Source organism: Vespa velutina, chromosome 24, assembly GCF_912470025.1.
Source record: "Vespa velutina chromosome 24, iVesVel2.1, whole genome shotgun sequence".
NCBI classification, from domain to species: Eukaryota; Metazoa; Arthropoda; class Insecta; order Hymenoptera; family Vespidae; genus Vespa; species Vespa velutina.
In genome coordinates this window covers 992360-1010354 of record NC_062211.1, presented here as the reverse complement: position 1 = coordinate 1010354, position 17995 = coordinate 992360, and the positions used below count along the sequence as shown (strand labels likewise).

Sequence of the window (17995 nt, the reverse complement as noted above, 5' to 3'; positions counted from 1 at the left end):
TATACTTGGTACTTTTTCCCTGCTTGTTTCATTATAAAAAAAGAAAAAATAATCTTTTAATAATTCAAATGTCGAAATATCTCAAAACGAAAGATATATATGTCTTAGAAATCATTTTCATACAATCACCGTCTCATATTATATATAATAAAATGATTAAAATTATTTAAAGATTGATTGACATATGTTGGCACATCGAAGAAAAGAAAGAAAAAAGAAATGGACATTCGTATATTTGAAATCGTAAGACATTTAAAAAAATGGAAAAAAAGAAAAAAAAAAAGAAACTACTTCGATCAAGCGTTATATTGTTCAACTCTAAATAAATAAATAAATTGAAATTAGAACGATAAGTAGCTACGTTAGGTAGGTTGGAGTGAATATATTAACAAAAGATATTCGAAAAAAATACAAATATTTTTTTGTTTCAGGTGGGAGTCAATCGGTCGCAAGTTATGAAGATCTAAGTTCGAGTAGTTTCAGTTCAGCAAGCAGAGCATCATTAGATGCAAGAAGTTCACCGACTCCTTCTTATGGTGCCGAAAATATGATGGTATTCCCTGGGGATAGTAGTGGCTCCATTTGAGATTACTTGAGGTGCGCAGCTCTTGTACCAAAGTGGTTGCGCTGCCTCAGATAAATCGAACGATCTATTGTTCGCCTCTTCAATTCTTCTTCTTCTTTTTTTTTTTTTTTTTTTTTTTTTTTTTTTATAATTATAGTTTATCTAACAAAAGTAGCTCATCGTTATTAGATGAGATCTACGTTAGAACTGATTTTTGATTTTGGTTTCTGGAAGGATCTCTATCTCTATCTCTATCTCTCTCTCTTTCTCTCTCTCTCTCTCTCTCTCTCTCTCTTCTCTATCTCTTTCTTTCTCTTTCTCTCTCTTTTTCTCTATATATCTATCTTTTTATTTCTATCTCTTCTTATTTAGAGACTCTTATGCTGTCTTATTTACGTTAAACAAACGAATGTAATAACGTGATTAACGATGGGCGATCTCTCATCTTTTTAACGGAAGTATTGCATTTTGAAGCGACAATTTTTAAAAGCTACTTATTACGATTAGAATAGTACATTTAATTGCTATACGGCATACATATATATATTAGGAAAGATCTTTATAGATCGCAAATTGATCAAGTTAAGGTGTATAAGAAAATAATTAATTTCTGTCGTTTCTTTTTTTTTTTTTTTCTTTTTTTTTGGGTGGGGATAATCAAACGATTAGTACGTAACAGAAAAAAATAAAATGTTCTTTAGAGAAGTCTAATTTAATTTTATAATTCATTATTATACTTGATCAATTTATTTGTTAAAGAAGAAAAAAAAAAAAAGAAAAAGAAAAAGAAAAAAAGAAAAAAAAAAGATCGAAGTATGCTTTTACGAAACGGTATAATTAAATGCAAGAAGGGATGAAACGAGAGAGAAAGTTGTTGATGAAAACGAAGAAAATAATAATTATATTGAAACATCGACGATCTTAACTCTCATCTAGTTTTCTATTTTTAAAACAAGTTCCTTCGTTTCTACAGTATACGCTTGCATTCGTCGGATATTATGTGATCGGATATTAAAAAATGTATCTTTCGTCATGACGTTGCGGCTTAATGGGGAAAAAAAAAAAATATATATATATATATAAATAAAAAAATAAAAAAATAATAAAAAAAAAAAAAAAATTGAAAAGAAAAAGAAAATGAGATGGATACGAGAGAAAATTTCTCAACTTGTTTTTCACTATTAGAATCTTATGATATTCTGAGAAAGACACAGTGAGATTATCACAATAATTAAAGTTTAAGAGCCGAATGTTGCATTTCTTTCATTACCATCATTTTCTTTCAAGTGCCTCTACTATGCTTTTATATAAAATTTTATGTTTCATATATATGTATATAAAAAAAAAAAATATATATATATATATATCGAAAATAATCCGTTATATATATAAAGGAAAATAATATCAACGTAAAGTTGGTTCCTACTCCATTATACGTTGATATATAACAAAATAATAACACGTTATCTTTAAGATATTGAAGAACAGGAATGCACAAACGATAATTTTTTTTTTCTAGTAACAAATAGAATAAATAAAATTATCTGATGGCTGAAGAAGATCGTCTCTCGTTTGATTATCCATCTATCTCAATTTTTTTAATCACGAGTTTCACGTTAAAAAAAAAAAAAAAAAAAAAAGAAAAAAAGAGAAAAAGGAAAAAAAGGAAAAAAAAAAAATAACAGAAAAAAAAATATAAGAAAAGAAAAGAAAAACCATCGAAATAATCTACAATCTCTATAGATCACAGTTTGCGTATTCCTGGTCTGGAGGAATCTGTAAGCATGCAGAGGACATGAAGTGTGTAAGAGCCGTTCAATGTAATTGTTTAATCATTTTGATATATATAATTAATATCGCAGCATTTACTAATTATACGAGAAAAAAAAAAAGAAGAGAGAAGAAAGAAAAGAAATGTCGCGGCTAATCCCGTATTAGTTGTTATATACACGTGAATTAGCTTAACGAGTACACGATGTAACTCGAGTTTTTTTTTTTCTTCAAATCTCGTTTCACGCATTAAAAATCGATAATTAATACGATTGTAAAACGTTAAATGAGAAAAATATCGAAAACATGAAAGGAACGTTATTTAAAAAAGCATAAGAAAAAAAAGTCAGGGATAGTACTCGAGCCAAACGTAATAAATACATGTAAATAGAAACAGAGTACACAAAAGCATAAAGTCATTTCGACTGTAGTATGTACGTCGATAATGAATGAAAACGTTATAATTTTAATTGTACAAAATCTAATACAACTCTCTCCTTCTCTCATTGTTTTATTCTTCTTCTCTTTGATTGATTTTAATATTTTGTCTTAAACGATGGACGTACATGCATATACGATTTAAGAAAAACAAAAAAGAAAAAAAAAAGGAAAAAAAAAGGAAAAAAAGAAAACAAAAAAAAAATTAGAGCTCTTGTGCCCGCGGACTGTAACCCCTGGACTCGAAAATAGATTTAAAAGAAAAAAAAAAGAAAAAAAAAGAGAGAGAGAAAGAAAGAAAGAAAGAAACGAGTAAAGCGCGTTGCCTAGAATTATATCAAACGTTCTACGTGATATCATTTGTTTTGTCCGCGATAGATAATAATCACAATAGAAATCTTATTGTCAGTAGGTAAGAAAAATTATTGTGCTACACAATATGGTCGCATTTGAAGTGCATCTTAGAGTTTATTATCATTCGTCGACGTAAGAAAAATTGCAGAAAAAAAAACAGGCAAATGACAGCAACATCTATTTCTCCTTCTCCTCTCCCCTCCTCCTCCTTTTTCTACCTTCCTCCCTTCACCTCAAAAAAAAAAGATATCAATGATATTCTCAGAAATACCTATTTATTCTTAGAGAACTTTAGCCAGGGTAAATTGATTAAGATTTCGTCTTATAAATATTTTTCGATACCTACGAGAATAGATAAGGAATTTTTCATTCGCATAAATATCGCGTTTACAAAACGTATGTATATTTGTAAAGAAATTTTTGGCAATCGAATTTTCCAAACAAAAAATTGTCTATTAAATGCCGAAGAAGAAGAAAAAGAAGGAAAAGAAGAGTGTTTGAGAAAAAAAAAGACAGAGAGAGAAAGAGAAAAAGAGAGAGAGAGAGAGAGAGAGAAAAGAAACAAACAAAAATAGAACGTATGTTCACGTACGTATATTTTTCTATCTCTTATTTTTTAATGGTCCCCATTACAGTGTATCTATTAAAATTCTTAACGAACAAATGGACGAAGCGCGAGCTAACAGGCTCTGGTCCGCGGCGCACAATAAATTGTAATCGTATTTTAATAATTATTAATTATAATATTAATTAAATATATATATATACATATACATATGTATATGTATATATATATATATATAATATTTTAGTAAAGAGCTTATGTAAACATGTACACATCTATCTCGCTTTTTTTTCGAACGTAAAACTTCTAAGATTCGTCGAAAGCATTCTCTCTCTCTCTCTCTCTCTCTCTCTCTCTCTTTCTCTTTCTCTCTTTCTCTCTTTCTTTCTCTTTTCGTCACTTTTCTAAAATTTCTTATATATTGTTTATATTTTCTGTCAAAGAAAAAAATTGAAATATTATATAAGAAACATTCATTATTATGTTACTCTAAGGTCGTAATAAAATTGAGAGATTAGAATTGATTAATTCGATATGAGAACAATGTTAATGAGTACTGGTTAAAACTTAACGCAATATTTTTCTTCCTCGATTAAGCGACGACGTTCTATGCGTTATAGAATATTAATCAACGAGATTATTTAAAAGGAAAAAAAAAAGGAGAAAGAGAAAGGGAGAGAAACAAAGAATACGAAAAATACATATAGTTTATGTCTTTACAATCAGAAAGATTCAAATGGAATTTGACAAAAAAATTTCTTTCTTGAAACGACATATGGTGCTTTAATCAAAAAAAAAAAAAAAAAAAAAAAAAAAAGAAGAAGAAGAAGAAGAAAAAGAAAAAAGAATATTATTAATGAGAAAATATTAAAATAGCAAAAGTTATAATCACTTACGTTATTTAAAACGATTCGAGAAATCAGACGATGACGATCTTTCTTTATAGATCTTCCTCTCTTCGAAGTCACATCGAATACTGTCGGAAAGAGTAAGTTTCGATAACACGCTCGGCTCGTTATTGTTATATTATAAACAAACAACGTTTAAGGTGTCGAGTATCAAAATCAAAGCGAGTCTTTACGTCTCCGTCATAATAGATCCAAACGCTGTACGATAAAGGTTAACGCTAAATAATGATATGTTATTGTTCGTATTAATTGTAAAAGATTACGTGATCTATTTCTACATAAAAATCATACGAGTATGTGATCGAATTACCTTTACAATAATCTGTTTAAATCTTATATAAACACGTTTAATATATATTAATTTCTGCGTGAAACGTGAAACACAACAAATTAGCGATTATTTTCTTTACAAATTAATATGCAATCGATATATATATATATATATATATATATATATAATGGATAATTAGTATTATAAATAAACAATATCGTCGATCATACATTATTATAAAAGAGACTAATTCGAAAAATTGATAAAAATTCTTCGGGTGTGCTTCAATCAAAAAAGAAAAAAAAAATATTTTGAAAGTTAGATACGTATATGTAATATTGTGTGATTCTTTTTTTTTTCACGATCGAGCAACGAGCATTGCTTTTCCATGTTCACATTTGTACTACAGGTAAACGAATAATTTCATTCTAATTAAAAATCTTTATCCCGATAAAGAGACAACAACGCATTATTACTTGTTCGAATTTAATCATTATCTTTCTCTTCGATTTAAGCATATTTATTAGCGATTTGGGAAACAATCACAGAGCATGATCGTTAGAGGGAGAGATAGGGAGGGAGAAAGAGAGAGACAATCTTGTATACATTCCAGGACATTTTTGTTTTCCGATATTTTTCGACATATTAGAAATTAAAAAAAAAAAATAAGGCGCAGGCGAACACAATTTCCTACAAGAGAGAAAGAGAGAGAGAGAGAGAGAGAGAGAGAGAGAGGGAGAAAGAAAGAAAGAAAGAGAGTCTTTTTACGAAATTTCGCAGTGTCGCTTGTTGCGACAATACAACAAAGAGGATCTATGTATTTCATTGGCTAAATGATAATTCATTGAAATCTACAATTGCAAATCATATCCCTGTATATTTATAAGCTTGTTATACCAACATTTATACAATATGCATTTCAATTATTATTCTCTATCACCGTTCGGTGTAGCCTTATAGATATTATTCACGTTGACGAAAGATCGTTTCTTTGTATTTGAAAGAAGGAAAAGAAAAAGAAAAAGAAAGAAAAAAAAAAAGAATCTTTTTTTATTATTATTCCAAAAACATTGATTAAAAATTTCTACATTGTTAATCCTTTGCATTTCTTTTGTTTTTTTTTTTGTCGCTACGTTTTTACGCTCACTTTATTATCACTATTGTGTTCATAAATTTTTACAATGATTTAATTAAAGAATATGATTTTGACTAATAATATCTTTAGCGATGAGAGTAGCCATTACAGATATGAAAAGGCGGTCTTTTTAAAATTTAACGATTAGCACCATGTAGTTACGAATGGCATCGTATCATCTTGATTTACACGTATATTAATTTCTCGCATATTTTATTATATTACGTATCGTCAACTGAGATGATACAGGCTATTATTACACACAAAATTATATACACATATATATATATATATATATATATATGTATGTGTGTGTATATAATGTATGTATATATCTTTTTGTCTATATATATATTATATATATATACACATATATTCTATGCATACCTTAAGTAAGCATATACTTTATGCTATGTACACATTTTTACGAGGAAGCGATATTATTCCGAGTGAAATTTAAAATGTCACATTGAAAAGTTATGCCTCGTGATACGCTATGATCTTTCCATGAGATCTTACGGATCGACTTTTAGAAAGAAACATGTGTTTTGTAATTGCAAGGAACAGGGAGAATTATCAGAATAAATAAAAGATTTTTAATGATCACAATTCTAGAGTGTACTCATTAATTCTCGTAATATATGAAATAATTCGATCTATTATCGATCTATTTTGAAGATTCTCGATCGAATAAAAGATAAATATAAAAATAACGGTAAATATATCTAATAATTCATTAGAGAATTTCTTTATTATTTTTAATTTTTGAAATTATTTAAATTTGTCCGTTAAGACCTGACTTTACAATAGTTTATGTCAACAATTTTTAAAAGAAACAAAAATCAATCAATGATTTTAATGTATAACCAAGTTTATTATATTTTATGTTGTATTAACAATACAAAATTTATAAAATACAAAAATGAAGGAACTTGTTATAGCGAAGCATGCACGTGCAATATTAGAATAAAATCTAATGTGGTGCAAGTACTACGATAAAGATAGAGTTCTTCAAAGAAATAATGCAATAAACATGTAAAATTTCTATCACATTAATTCGATTGTTACTAATTAGACGGATATACTCCTAGACAAGCTTATACACCGATACAATAGATGAATAGTGGAGACAATGTTTGCGTGATTTTTTTTTTTTTTGTACATACATATCACTGAAATCGCAATTTTTTTATTAGCATTTTAAAATAAACTCACATACATAACACATACATACGAATGTCATCTTCATTCGTGTTTATCGTGGCGCTAGTGTTGATTCATTTTAAGAGGTTAATAAAGACTTCTTATTTTACGAATTTTATTTTTATAATATTCTAATATAGATTTGAAGATGTCATTTGAATTATATAAAATAAAATTTTATATATTAATACTGTGCATATAAAGCGTACAAAATGCAATCGATTTTTAGATTTGTAATAATAATCTTTTCCGTGTCAACAATTTCATGTTACCAGAGATCATATCCAAAGGTTCGTAAATTTTGCTTTTTTAATCTTTATTGCGTTTCTTTTCTAATAATTACAAATTATATTTGTAGAACTTAAGTAATTCTAAAGAAACGGGACATTCAAATAATTGGGCAGTCCTAGTTGATACATCCCGATTTTGGTTCAACTATAGACATGTTGCAAATGTTTTATCTATATATAGAAGTGTTAAACGTTTAGGAATACCTGACTCCCAAATTATTCTTATGATCGCCGATGATATGGCATGTAACCCTAGAAATCCTAGACCTGCCACTGTCTTTAATAATGTCAAACAACATATTAATGTTTATGGAGATGATGTGGAAGTTGATTATAGAGGTTATGAAGTTACTGTAGAAAATTTTGTAAGATTATTAACTGGTCGATTGGCACCAGAAACTCCAAGATCCAAAAAGTTACTCACCGATGAAAGATCTAATATATTAATTTATTTGACTGGGCATGGGGGTAACGGATTTTTAAAGTTTCAAGATTCCGAAGAAATAACTAGTCGAGAGCTTGGAGATGCTTTAGAACAAATGTGGCAAAAGAGAAGATATCATGAAATATTATTTATTGTAGATACATGCCAAGCAAGCTCTATGTATGAAAAATTTTATTCTCCAAATATATTAGCAATAACTTCCAGTTTGGTAGGAGAAGATTCTTTGTCTGTAAGTTTTTCAATATACAAAACCATTTTATATATTTTAGTGAACTAATTGATTATTTTCTTATATATTGTTATTAGCATCATGTGGATCCTGCTATAGGTGTATATGTTATAGACAGATTTACATATTATGCTCTGGACTTTTTAGAGAAAGTAGAGCCTACCAGTAGTAGAACATTAGGAGAATTTGTAAGTATTGTATTGTATAAATTATAAACTTGAATTTAATAATTTTAATATTATTTAAATGTATGTTTATTTTTGCTACAGCTCAAAATATGTCCAAAACATTATTGTTTATCTACAGTTGGTGTAAGAAAAGATTTATTTAAACGAGATCCCGATAAAGTTCCTATCACAGACTTCTTTGGTTCAGTAAGACCAATAGAGATCACAACAAACGTAATAAATATCCTCCCTATAAAATCAAATAAAACAAGTTTGATAGAATCAGAAGAGAAATATAATTATGTTTCTCAGTTTCCAGATATAACGCAATATACGTAAGCTGTTTAAATATTTGTATTTGTATCAACATTACTTTTATTAAACATAGTCTTTATAAATTATAAGAATTATTTTCACCATGCCCAAATATTATAAAATATTTGTTATAATTATTATTAATATTATCAATATAGGGTGTAAAGAAATTAAAGATTATTTAAATATTAATAATTTTTATTATAAGATAAAAGAATTTACTGCAGTCACATAAAAAAGTGATTCCTGCAAATATCATTTTAATTTGATCTACGGTCATCAACATCGAACTGCATTTCGGTAGTTGCAGCTTAATATAGTTGGGTCAAAAACAGTCCCTTCAGGACACTGGAATTTAGAAACTACATAGTGACCATTAACACGAAGACAGTAATAGAATTTACTACAGTCATTAGGATCACGGACATATCCTTCGCGTTGACAAATATCCTTACTTGGTGGGGTGGTAGGCTTAGTTATGTCGGTTGGTGTAGTTGTTTTTGTTGGTGTAATTGATGTAGTTGTTTTTGTTGGTGTAGTTGTTGTGGATGTTATAGGTGGACCATTTCGCAAAACATTATTCAAAATTTTCAAAAGAGGATATTTTTCTCCGCATGCACCATGGAAGTCATCAGTTTCAATACTCCATAACATAGCACCACCAAGACCATTAGCCTTAGCATATTCAGCCTTTTCCTTCAAAGATCTATATAATAATACATTCATTAATTATAAAAGTTTAAAGTAATACCATAACACAACTAATGTATATATATAGTATGAATATACTTACTGAACGTCATCATACCCTACCCATTGATTATCCTTATATGCATAAGGTGCGCGCTGTTCATTGTCGTAAACAATGGTCCATTTACCGTTTTTTAGTTGTGTGCAAATTTCATTATATCCTAACATTCCAGGTTCTTTAGTGTATGGTCCCGCGGTTCCTGCTCCAATACTTGGTGATCCGATATCATGTTGTTGAGGATTTTTAAGAGTAAAAGATCTACCATAGAAAGGTACCCCAAGAATCAATTTTTCAGGAGGAGCACCTTGTGATAACCAGTATTTTACAGATGCGTCCTAAAATTAATGAATTACTATTAATATCGGAACAATTAGAAGAGAGATTAATAAATAATTGATCTCGCTTATAGACATCTGAATATTATTACATGCAAATAAGTAATTTACTTACAACAGTGAATTGAGCGTTATTAGCAGACGCACCCTTTTTTGCATAGAGAGGAGAATTGAGTCCAATGGTAGATTCCCAAGAACCGTGAAGATCGTAAGTCATAAGATTGATAAAGTTCAAGTATTTGCACATCTCAGGTATTATATAAGATTGACGAGCGGAAGTTGCAGCAGCACTGACAGCCGCACTAAGAATGTATCCATGTTGGTCAAATTTCTCTCGAAGTTCTTTCAAAAGGCTAATATAATTTTCTTTATCTACAGGCTTGCCACCACGTTGATTTGGGTATTCCCAATCAACATCAAAACCGTCAAAGCCATACTTCTTTAAGAATTCGACCACCGAGTTAACAAACTTAGCGCGAAGGGTAGGATTGGCAACAACGTTAGAGTATTTGACAGAACCCTCGTTCCATCCACCGATAGCGACCATAGTTTTTATATCAGTGTTGTTCTTACGGAGATTGTTGAATCTACCAAAACCATTCTTTCCATAGTTATCTGGAAGATCTTGCCAAGGGTCCAGAATCCTAATGGTACCACCCGAATTGAGTCCAACGAATGTGTAAATTATATGAGTGCAGAGCTTTGGATCGATGTCATCAATCATGAATTTGCCTGCATTTTCTCGATAGACTGCCCAACTACCGAAGTAACAGACGATCTTGTCTGTCACAAAATCAATACTTCAATGAGTAAAAATATAAGAAATATATTTTTAAAAATAATGAAAAAAAAAATTAAAATACATTAAAGATATGTCTCATATAGCGTACATTTTTGGTTTCATATAATGTAAGTATTGTCGACAAATGTACACGTAGATATATCTATATGTAAATATATATATATATAGACAAAAACACACACATATGCATATACATATATATATATATATATATACTTACTGTCTGCCTTTGCAGTCGCGGCAAAAGCCACAAAGGCTGCCAAAAATACGATCCAAGCGTTCATCTGTATATAGACAAAATTCTTATAATGACAAAATGAAAAGAGCAATATCGGAGTTTGCAGTTAATCAATCTCTTTCTGATACAGTAATGTCATCAGAGGATTTAGAAATCATATCACTTTAGATTGAGTCATGAGAAAACCTATACGTTAGTTATCGCAAATCTATCTATACACTTATCTGAAGATCATAAAAAATTTTGTTAAAATCATGTCCTATCGACATAGATATTGATAAAGAGAAAGTCTTAAAAATAAATAATTTTTAAATGAAAAAAAAAAAAAAAAAAAAAAATAATAATAATAATAAAAAAATAATACATAACTCAATTATTCATTTTCAAATATATTCTCTTACCTTGTCAAAAAGCCACGCTAAATCTTGATAAATAAATGGTAAATCTTATTAAATTTTCGTATTTATAGCTGGTGGTAATAGGAAAACAACATGCACCCATCTTTACATATAGATCACATAGATCACATAAATTTAGATTTTAAATTAATTACTTTTACTAGGGTAGATTGTTTAGATAGATATCCTATCTCTGTATTGAATTTATCATATCATATGTATCGAGTTTATTGACGCCATTCATCACATATATGTATATATATATATATATATATATATATATATATGATTTAAGAAAAGGCTTTTCATGTATTTACTTTCCGATAATTTAAAAAATACTTGATTTGATTAATGATAAAAATTTTCGAAACACTTGTGAGATATAATGTATAGATGAATGTATTGTAGAAAGAATTGATTTGCTTAAAATAGATAAAATTTGTTTGGTATTTGTAAGTTAAAGTACGATAATCATCACTTATGTACATATTTTTTTTTTTCATAATCTTTAATTGTAAAAAATTATTTTATTGTAGATTTTATCTATTGTTTATCCGATCACGGAAAGATTAGAAATGAATGATCGGGAATTCTTGTATGTTCCGTCATTACTTAAACAATAATTAAAAATGAATTTGTTTTAATATTATAAGACAAAAAAAGAAGAATAACATACCTGTGATCGAATTGATTATCTTACAGATAATATGATATGCTTTTCTATATGATGATAGTTCTCCGTTACCTTTGATCGTTAAAATAGTATAAGAGCGAATGGACACAACACCTATATATGCAAATCTTAACAAAAACTTTATACTCTTAATCTAAAAAATGGATTAACGAATTATCATTATCATAATCTATTGTTATTTTTATACATGATATCAGACAACACCCAACAATTATCATCTGCGATATGCACATTTTATGCGGCATATTGTTAATTGGACATATCTGAATTTATATTGCTTATTTGCCAAAGACAATTTTTTTTCCTTTGATAATTATGATAAATCGTAGAAATTCGCAATTTCTTTCTATAATCTATATTTACATACATTATTCATTGCTAACATATTATGTTCTTGCGAATTACTAATAGCAGTATTATTTTTATTATAAGCCATATCATTTTTCAAAAATTTATCCATAAAAATAGTCGAAAGATAAATTCTAATTAAAGTTTTGTTGATTTCTGAGAAAGTGAGATAAGCTTTGATTAAAATATAGGAAGAAAAAGAGTATAAAGAAAAATAATTAAAATACATAAAATAGTTAAATCAGCTAAATAAATCAATAAGTTAATATCGATTAAAAATTTTTTATCTTATTTTATTGGTTCTTGATAAAAGCTCACTATTTACATAATTAAATATATTACATATTTCCTTTTATGAAAATCCCATTAAATTATATATATATATATATAATACATAATAAGGACACTTCATATATTGGAATTATTTGAATTTTTTCTGTAGATTTTTATTTTTAATTCCAAGCTTCCTTAATTTTCGCCAATATTGTTTTGTATTTGGATCCATTTCATCTAAGCTCTTAGGTGTTAGTGGAAGAGTCCAAAGCCAATCAGGATATTCGGAGTCAGGTTTCAATTTAATATCCTCTCCTTCTTTAAAATAATTAGATCCGCAGACATAAGTTATTAACTTATTAGTGTCCTTTTCGACTGGAAATTGTATCTTATGTGAAATTACACCTTTCTTTCCAGTTACACCTTTCCCAGTTGATGCCTTTGAACCTAACGACAAAGATAAAAGAATAGTCATTTAACATAACTTAAACATAAGATAAACATTATTTCAATGTTTATCTTAATGTTTATATTTTTCAAATTTCTTTCCAATAAAAAGCCACATAAAGTGAAATAATAATATTAATAAAAAATAAAAACTTAATCAGTTATTCGTTCTAACAATATTAGTACTATTCATACTTATCGTCTAACCTATATTAAGAATATGTAAGATTTTTTTGTGGTTTGCATGTTACTATCCATAAAAAAACAAAAAAAAAAGTTTTACCTGGTGCAGCATAATTATTCGTTTGTATTTTATAACATGTAGAAATTATATGTTTTGGAGATATTCGATACAATAAATTCATATTTGTTTCGCTTCGTATACTACGCGATTTGTTTACGTCACTTGATAATAGACCAATGATCCGACATAGCGTATATGTATATATATATATATATATATATATATATATACACACATGTATGTATATATATGTACACATATTATATATATATATATATATATATATATATATATATATACTTTACAACGATATAAAAAATTAATAACAAAATAATTGATAAATATTTTTCATAGAATATTTAAAAAAAAATGCTTCCTTTTGTTGCAGAATTTAAATGTTACAACGATGAAAATATTTTATGAACGAAATATTCAATTAATAATGTCTCTTAAAAGTTATCGCACTGAATTACGCAATAAGCAATAAAAAATATAAATTTACAAAGAAAATACATATGATCAGAATTTAAAACAATAATATCATTAAGTAAATAATAGTATCATTAAGTAAATAAACATTATATGATAATATAAATATTTGGAAAGAAAAAAAATATATTCTCTCACGATTCTAATAGATACAAATCATTTATTTTATATAGATTACTTCTTCTTTTTTTTCTTTTTTTTTTTTTTTTTTTTTTTTTATACAATCACGAGAAAATAATTCAAATCATATTATTGCAGGTAACAATCGAATAATGCTCTACGGCGCAATACCAAACACGATCTTGACTTCAAACATCAAACACGGTGGCGTAGCATTACAAATATGTCGATATTTATTAAATGATAGGAATAAACTTGTGTATATACTCTGTAACTATTAAAATAATTTTTTTATGTTTTGGTTATGTGATGCCAGTAAGCAATAAGATAGAAGCGCGGGTATATATGTTTTAATAATATATTATCGATCTTTAAAAAAAGATACTTTTGATTTAATATAATAATAAATATCTTTTATTCCACGTAGGTAAAAACTGTAAATTTTAATATAAGAGGAAGATCGGCCAACCAAACGGAATTTCAGGATGATAATAAATTTTTAACAATAGCACCAGCACTACCAGTTTTACCTGGAACACTTACACCGCTTAAATTGTCAAAACGTTCCTATCAATCGTTTAGGTATCGAAATTTTTTATAAAATAACTATTATATAAGACAACAAAGTATTTAAATTTTTTATGATTATTCAGTTCTATAGGATCATCTTTTAATTTTGAATCCTCCGAAGTTGAAAGTTGTAATGTAGTTACGTTACAATGGACAGGAGAAGGGAGAACAGTCACTGCAATACGAACACCTGCAGAAAAAGAAAAAAATCCTGATAGAATATCTCTTGATAGAAGAGGTTTGACTGTGTTCCCTAATATAATAGGAGAATCAAAGTTACGCTTAATTTCTTTACAACACAATCTTCTTACAAAGATTGAAGGATCAAATTTTGCTCAATTAACAAAACTAGTATTTCTTGATTTATATGATAATCAAATAGAAAAGATCTGTAACTTAGAATGTTTAGAAAACTTAAGACTCCTTTTAATGGGTAAAAATAGAATTAAAAAAATTGAAGGATTGATGCAACTTTGCAAACTTGAAATTTTAGATCTACATGGTAATCAGATAGTGCAAATAGCAGGTTTGAATGGCCTTTCGTCTTTGAAAGTACTTAATTTAGCTGGAAATATTATTAAAACAATAGGATGCAATGATTTCAATGGTTTGACATCCTTGAAAGAATTAAATTTGAGACGTAATAAAATAAAAAAGCTTTTAGGGTTTGAAGATATACCACAACTGCAGAAATTATATTTAAGTAACAATGATATATACAAGTAAATATCACAATTTTTCTCATCATTATATTTAAAGTATTTTTATCAACGATTTATTTTGGTAATCAATTTTTTCAGAATAGAAGACATGGGAAGTGTAGTAAAAGCATTCCAGATTAAAGAGATTTCAATTGATGGAAATCCGATAACTTTAAACAGTGATTATATATCTTTTCTTGTATCTTACTTACCAAATCTTCAAATATTATCATCAATGCAGATTACTGAACAAATTCGTAGAACTGCTATTGCTTGGAGAACTGCAAAGGAGCAAGCAAATTCAGCTTTCTTGGATCTTAGTACACAAGTATGTATGAATGTGCAACGAGAAGAGGTAATTTCTAATGCAAAAACGAAGTGGGAGTTTTTAAGATCAAAAAGCAAGTCTTCTGCTACCAATGACAATAAGATGAATAATTGCAAAGTTAATAATAGCAATAGTACACATATACTTAATTCAAACAAACTTAATATTACTAGACCAAAAAGCTTAAATAAAGGAAGGTTGAAAGGATTTGGAAGTTTAACATCTATAAATGAAAACGTAGAAGCAACAAAAATCCAAATAAAGAAAAGAAGTAATTCTACTGATAATCTACTTAAACTAGAAGATGCTGCTAAAGCATATCCATTAGAATTTAAACTTCCACCTATTTTAAGTTCTATAATTGATAATTTAATGAATAATAAATTTAATGAAAATTTGTTGAAACTTGGTAATAGTTTAGGAACATTGAATGATGTGACAATTGGTGCCAATAGTGAATCTGAAAGTTCAGAAAGTCATGAAAGCTTAAAAAGTGGTTTACGCTGCCATTTAATACATTCAAGTAGACATACATCCCCTGTTGATTCTGAAAAACGTTCTAAACATAATAAATTTACAAAAGATGATGATTTATCTTCTACATCAAAAACATTTACAAATATGAAAAATCATGTTATCGAATCATCAGTTTTCAAGAATCACAAAACTACTATACAATTTAACGATTATAATGTGACATCTAATATCAAAGAAAATTTATCCACAAAATTATTTCATGAAGATAAAATATCCAAACAAAATATTCCAAACGATTGTGAATCAATTCAATCTAAATCAAATATTAATCCTGTTGAATATTATTCAGTAAGAGATTTGGAGAAAAATAGGCACAGAGTAAAAAGTGCACAAGTAAAAAAAATAGTTCATTATAAAAGTAACAGAGCAGCTACTGCTAGAGTAAAATATAGAGCTATAGCATCTCCAAGTCCAATGCCGCAGCAAATTTTACCAAGAGAAAGAGAACAAGGTAATTAATTAATAATATTGATGTATATTTATTAATATAAATTATTTTTCAATAGTATATATTTTAGATAATATAATTTAATTCTAGGTAGTGATTATTTAATTGAAATCATTGGTCGTTGTCTAAATGTTTTTGGACAAGGGGCATTACGCTTTATTGATCGTTCATGGGATACTTTAAAAGCAGAAGATGTTAATGTAGTTAAATTCAATTACATTCAGTTTAATAGTATAGCTTTGATTTTAAGTAAATTGAAAAATCGATTTCCAAATGTAGAACATTTTTTATTCAAAGAAACCAATATCAGTCATCTAGGACAAATTAACGCTTTAGCCGAAGTCCAAGGTCTTGAAAGTGTGCGTATAGAGGCAGAAGGAAATCCAATAATATCAAAAAATTGGAGATCTTATACTATATTTCGGTTAGCACATTGGGGACTTCATACTATCAATGGCAATGAGGTATTTTAGCATTCGAACAAATTACATTTTGTATTATTAAAATAATAAAATATTTAAAAAATAATATACCTATAGATTACTAAAGAAGAAATAGAACATGCAGATCAAGAATATGCTGGATTGGTAGATATTGTAATACGATCACTGCCAGATTCTTTACTGCAACCATTATTACAAAGACTACATCTAGAAAAGGTTCAAAGACAGAATGGAGAGGAAATTACTGCCAAACAATTTTTATTTAACAGCGATCCTGCTCTTAGAAGTGTCGTTGGAAAAGAAGCCCTTCAGTGGAGGAAGGGGAGTATAACACAAGTATGTGTGTTCCATTGTATTTCTAAAGTATATTCTTCATGATAAAAAAAATTTTTATAAAATACAGCCATTTTACATCTTCTAGGAGGATCTCATTTGGAGACACAAAGGAAAAGTTCATTTATTAAATTTAATTGATCTTACTGTTGATGCCATTGAAAAATTACAAATACTTGAAAATGAATGGCCAAGCATCTTAAATAAAATCATTTATCAGGCTTTGTCTGATTTTTCGGAAATGGACACTTATATGAAACAATGCAGTAAAATGCTTGAAATTGATAAGTAATCTATTAATTACATATAATTATCAGTAAAATATATATTGCTATGAAAAAAATGTAGTAAAAGTGAAATAATCCTATATAAGTAATAATTTCTTATTACATATATATTTGATTCTATAAAAATTTCTATAAAATGGAATGTGATCAATTCCTAAGTATCATATAATTAATAATTTCTGAAAGGACACATTTGTTACATATATTACAATTGTTAATGTTCCTGTATTAAAGGAGTTTATTGTGATGTTATAACACAAGAAACGAATTTTACATATATAATCTTAATACAGATTTTGTGTATATATAATATAGACCTGTGTGTAACACTTAATAACGAATATATAAATATTTTATAGATTTTGAAGGTATTCTACGAAGGAATATATAAATATTTTATATATTTTGAAGGAAAATTTTCAAGTCTATATCATAGACAATTGTCACATCATGAGAATGATCATATTATAAAATATAACTACAAGTTATATCCTTCTATTTCAGTATTTTATTAACATCATTAAGATCCTTAGAAAATGTACATGTATAACATA

At 27.7% G+C, this 17995-nt stretch overlaps 5 protein-coding genes and 1 long non-coding RNA gene across 14 annotated transcripts in view; 3 read left to right on the top strand and 3 right to left on the bottom strand.

Moving 5' to 3' along the window:
* LOC124957125 (serine-rich adhesin for platelets-like) overlaps nt 1-2585 on the top strand; it is a 20692-nt gene extending 18107 nt beyond the window's left edge. For all 3 annotated transcript variants that reach the window (XM_047513847.1, XM_047513846.1, XM_047513845.1), the window contains exon 12: nt 432-2585. In XM_047513847.1, the coding sequence (XP_047369803.1) occupies nt 432-586 (155 nt within the window). In that variant the 3' untranslated portion in view covers nt 587-2585. The remainder of the gene's footprint in view (nt 1-431) is intronic.
* Nucleotides 1-4862, bottom strand: part of LOC124957132 — a 20583-nt gene extending 15721 nt beyond the window's left edge. Inside the window, exon 1 of one of the 2 annotated variants that reach the window (XR_007103460.1) lies at nt 4589-4862. This is a non-coding gene — a long non-coding RNA (uncharacterized LOC124957132). The remainder of the gene's footprint in view (nt 1-4588) is intronic. The other variant, XR_007103459.1, reaches the window with a different exon arrangement.
* A 2373-nt stretch (nt 4863-7235) lies between these two features.
* Nucleotides 7236-11142, top strand: LOC124957130 (putative GPI-anchor transamidase). The gene is made up of 4 exons (XM_047513862.1): nt 7236-7499; nt 7568-8173; nt 8251-8361; nt 8443-11142. Exons 1-4 carry the CDS (start codon nt 7422-7424, stop codon nt 8677-8679), a joined length of 1032 nt encoding a protein of 343 aa, XP_047369818.1. The 5' UTR covers nt 7236-7421; the 3' UTR covers nt 8680-11142.
* On the bottom strand, nt 8836-12009 carry LOC124957129 (acidic mammalian chitinase-like). 2 transcript variants are annotated; one of them, XM_047513860.1, is made up of 7 exons: nt 11856-12005; nt 11183-11205; nt 10764-10827; nt 9857-10524; nt 9449-9741; nt 9111-9361; nt 8836-9003 (listed from the first exon to the last, which is right to left on the bottom strand). In XM_047513860.1, the coding sequence occupies exons 3-7, from the start codon at nt 10825-10827 to the stop codon at nt 8996-8998; spliced, it is 1284 nt and encodes a 427-aa protein (XP_047369816.1). In that variant the 5' UTR covers nt 11183-11205; nt 11856-12005; the 3' UTR covers nt 8836-8995. The 2 variants fall into 2 exon arrangements, with proteins under 2 accessions (XP_047369816.1, XP_047369815.1); XM_047513859.1 differs by lacking the exon at nt 11183-11205 and having other exon boundaries at nt 11856-12009.
* On the top strand, nt 10553-17995 carry LOC124957127 (leucine-rich repeat-containing protein 49). 5 transcript variants are annotated; one of them, XM_047513851.1, is made up of 10 exons: nt 10553-10650; nt 13574-13732; nt 13933-13998; nt 14111-14133; nt 14222-14376; nt 14448-15086; nt 15165-16381; nt 16469-16842; nt 16918-17157; nt 17243-17995. In XM_047513851.1, exons 3-10 carry the CDS (start codon nt 13947-13949, stop codon nt 17444-17446), a joined length of 2904 nt encoding a protein of 967 aa, XP_047369807.1. In that variant the 5' UTR covers nt 10553-10650; nt 13574-13732; nt 13933-13946; the 3' UTR covers nt 17447-17995. The 5 variants fall into 5 exon arrangements, with proteins under 5 accessions (XP_047369807.1, XP_047369811.1, XP_047369810.1 ...); XM_047513855.1 differs by lacking the exons at nt 10553-10650; nt 13574-13732 and having other exon boundaries at nt 13945-14133; nt 14448-14602; nt 15029-15086; XM_047513854.1 differs by lacking the exons at nt 10553-10650; nt 13574-13732 and having other exon boundaries at nt 13945-14133; nt 14448-14602; nt 14858-15086.
* Nucleotides 12490-13374, bottom strand: LOC124957131 (39S ribosomal protein L54, mitochondrial). Its single transcript, XM_047513863.1, has 2 exons — nt 13225-13374; nt 12490-12941 (listed from the first exon to the last, which is right to left on the bottom strand). Exons 1-2 carry the CDS (start codon nt 13304-13306, stop codon nt 12643-12645), a joined length of 381 nt encoding a protein of 126 aa, XP_047369819.1. The 5' UTR covers nt 13307-13374; the 3' UTR covers nt 12490-12642.

Excerpts from the sequence above, each read along its gene's own strand:
- LOC124957129 (XM_047513859.1), bottom strand. The coding sequence starts at position 10,827 with ATGAACGCTTGGATCGTATTTTTGGCAGCCTTTGTGGCTTTTGCCGCG. Across the intron at positions 10,525-10,763 it reads CGCGACTGCAAAGGCAGACA|ACAAGATCGTCTGTTACTTC; the intron begins GTAAGTATATAT and ends ATTTTGTGACAG. Across the intron at positions 9,742-9,856 it reads ATAACGCTCAATTCACTGTT|GACGCATCTGTAAAATACTG; the intron begins GTAAGTAAATTA and ends CATTAATTTTAG.
- LOC124957130 (XM_047513862.1), top strand. The coding sequence starts at position 7,422 with ATGCAATCGATTTTTAGATTTGTAATAATAATCTTTTCCGTGTCAACA. Across the intron at positions 7,500-7,567 it reads ACCAGAGATCATATCCAAAG|AACTTAAGTAATTCTAAAGA; the intron begins GTTCGTAAATTT and ends TTATATTTGTAG. Across the intron at positions 8,174-8,250 it reads TAGGAGAAGATTCTTTGTCT|CATCATGTGGATCCTGCTAT; the intron begins GTAAGTTTTTCA and ends TATTGTTATTAG.
- LOC124957127 (XM_047513850.1), top strand. The coding sequence starts at position 14,035 with ATGATAGGAATAAACTTGTGTATATACTCTGTAACTATTAAAATAATT. Across the intron at positions 15,087-15,164 it reads AGTAACAATGATATATACAA|AATAGAAGACATGGGAAGTG; the intron begins GTAAATATCACA and ends CAATTTTTTCAG. Across the intron at positions 16,382-16,468 it reads ACCAAGAGAAAGAGAACAAG|GTAGTGATTATTTAATTGAA; the intron begins GTAATTAATTAA and ends ATTTAATTCTAG.
- LOC124957131 (XM_047513863.1), bottom strand. The coding sequence starts at position 13,306 with ATGAATTTATTGTATCGAATATCTCCAAAACATATAATTTCTACATGT. Across the intron at positions 12,942-13,224 it reads GAATAATTATGCTGCACCAG|GTTCAAAGGCATCAACTGGG; the intron begins GTAAAACTTTTT and ends CTTTGTCGTTAG.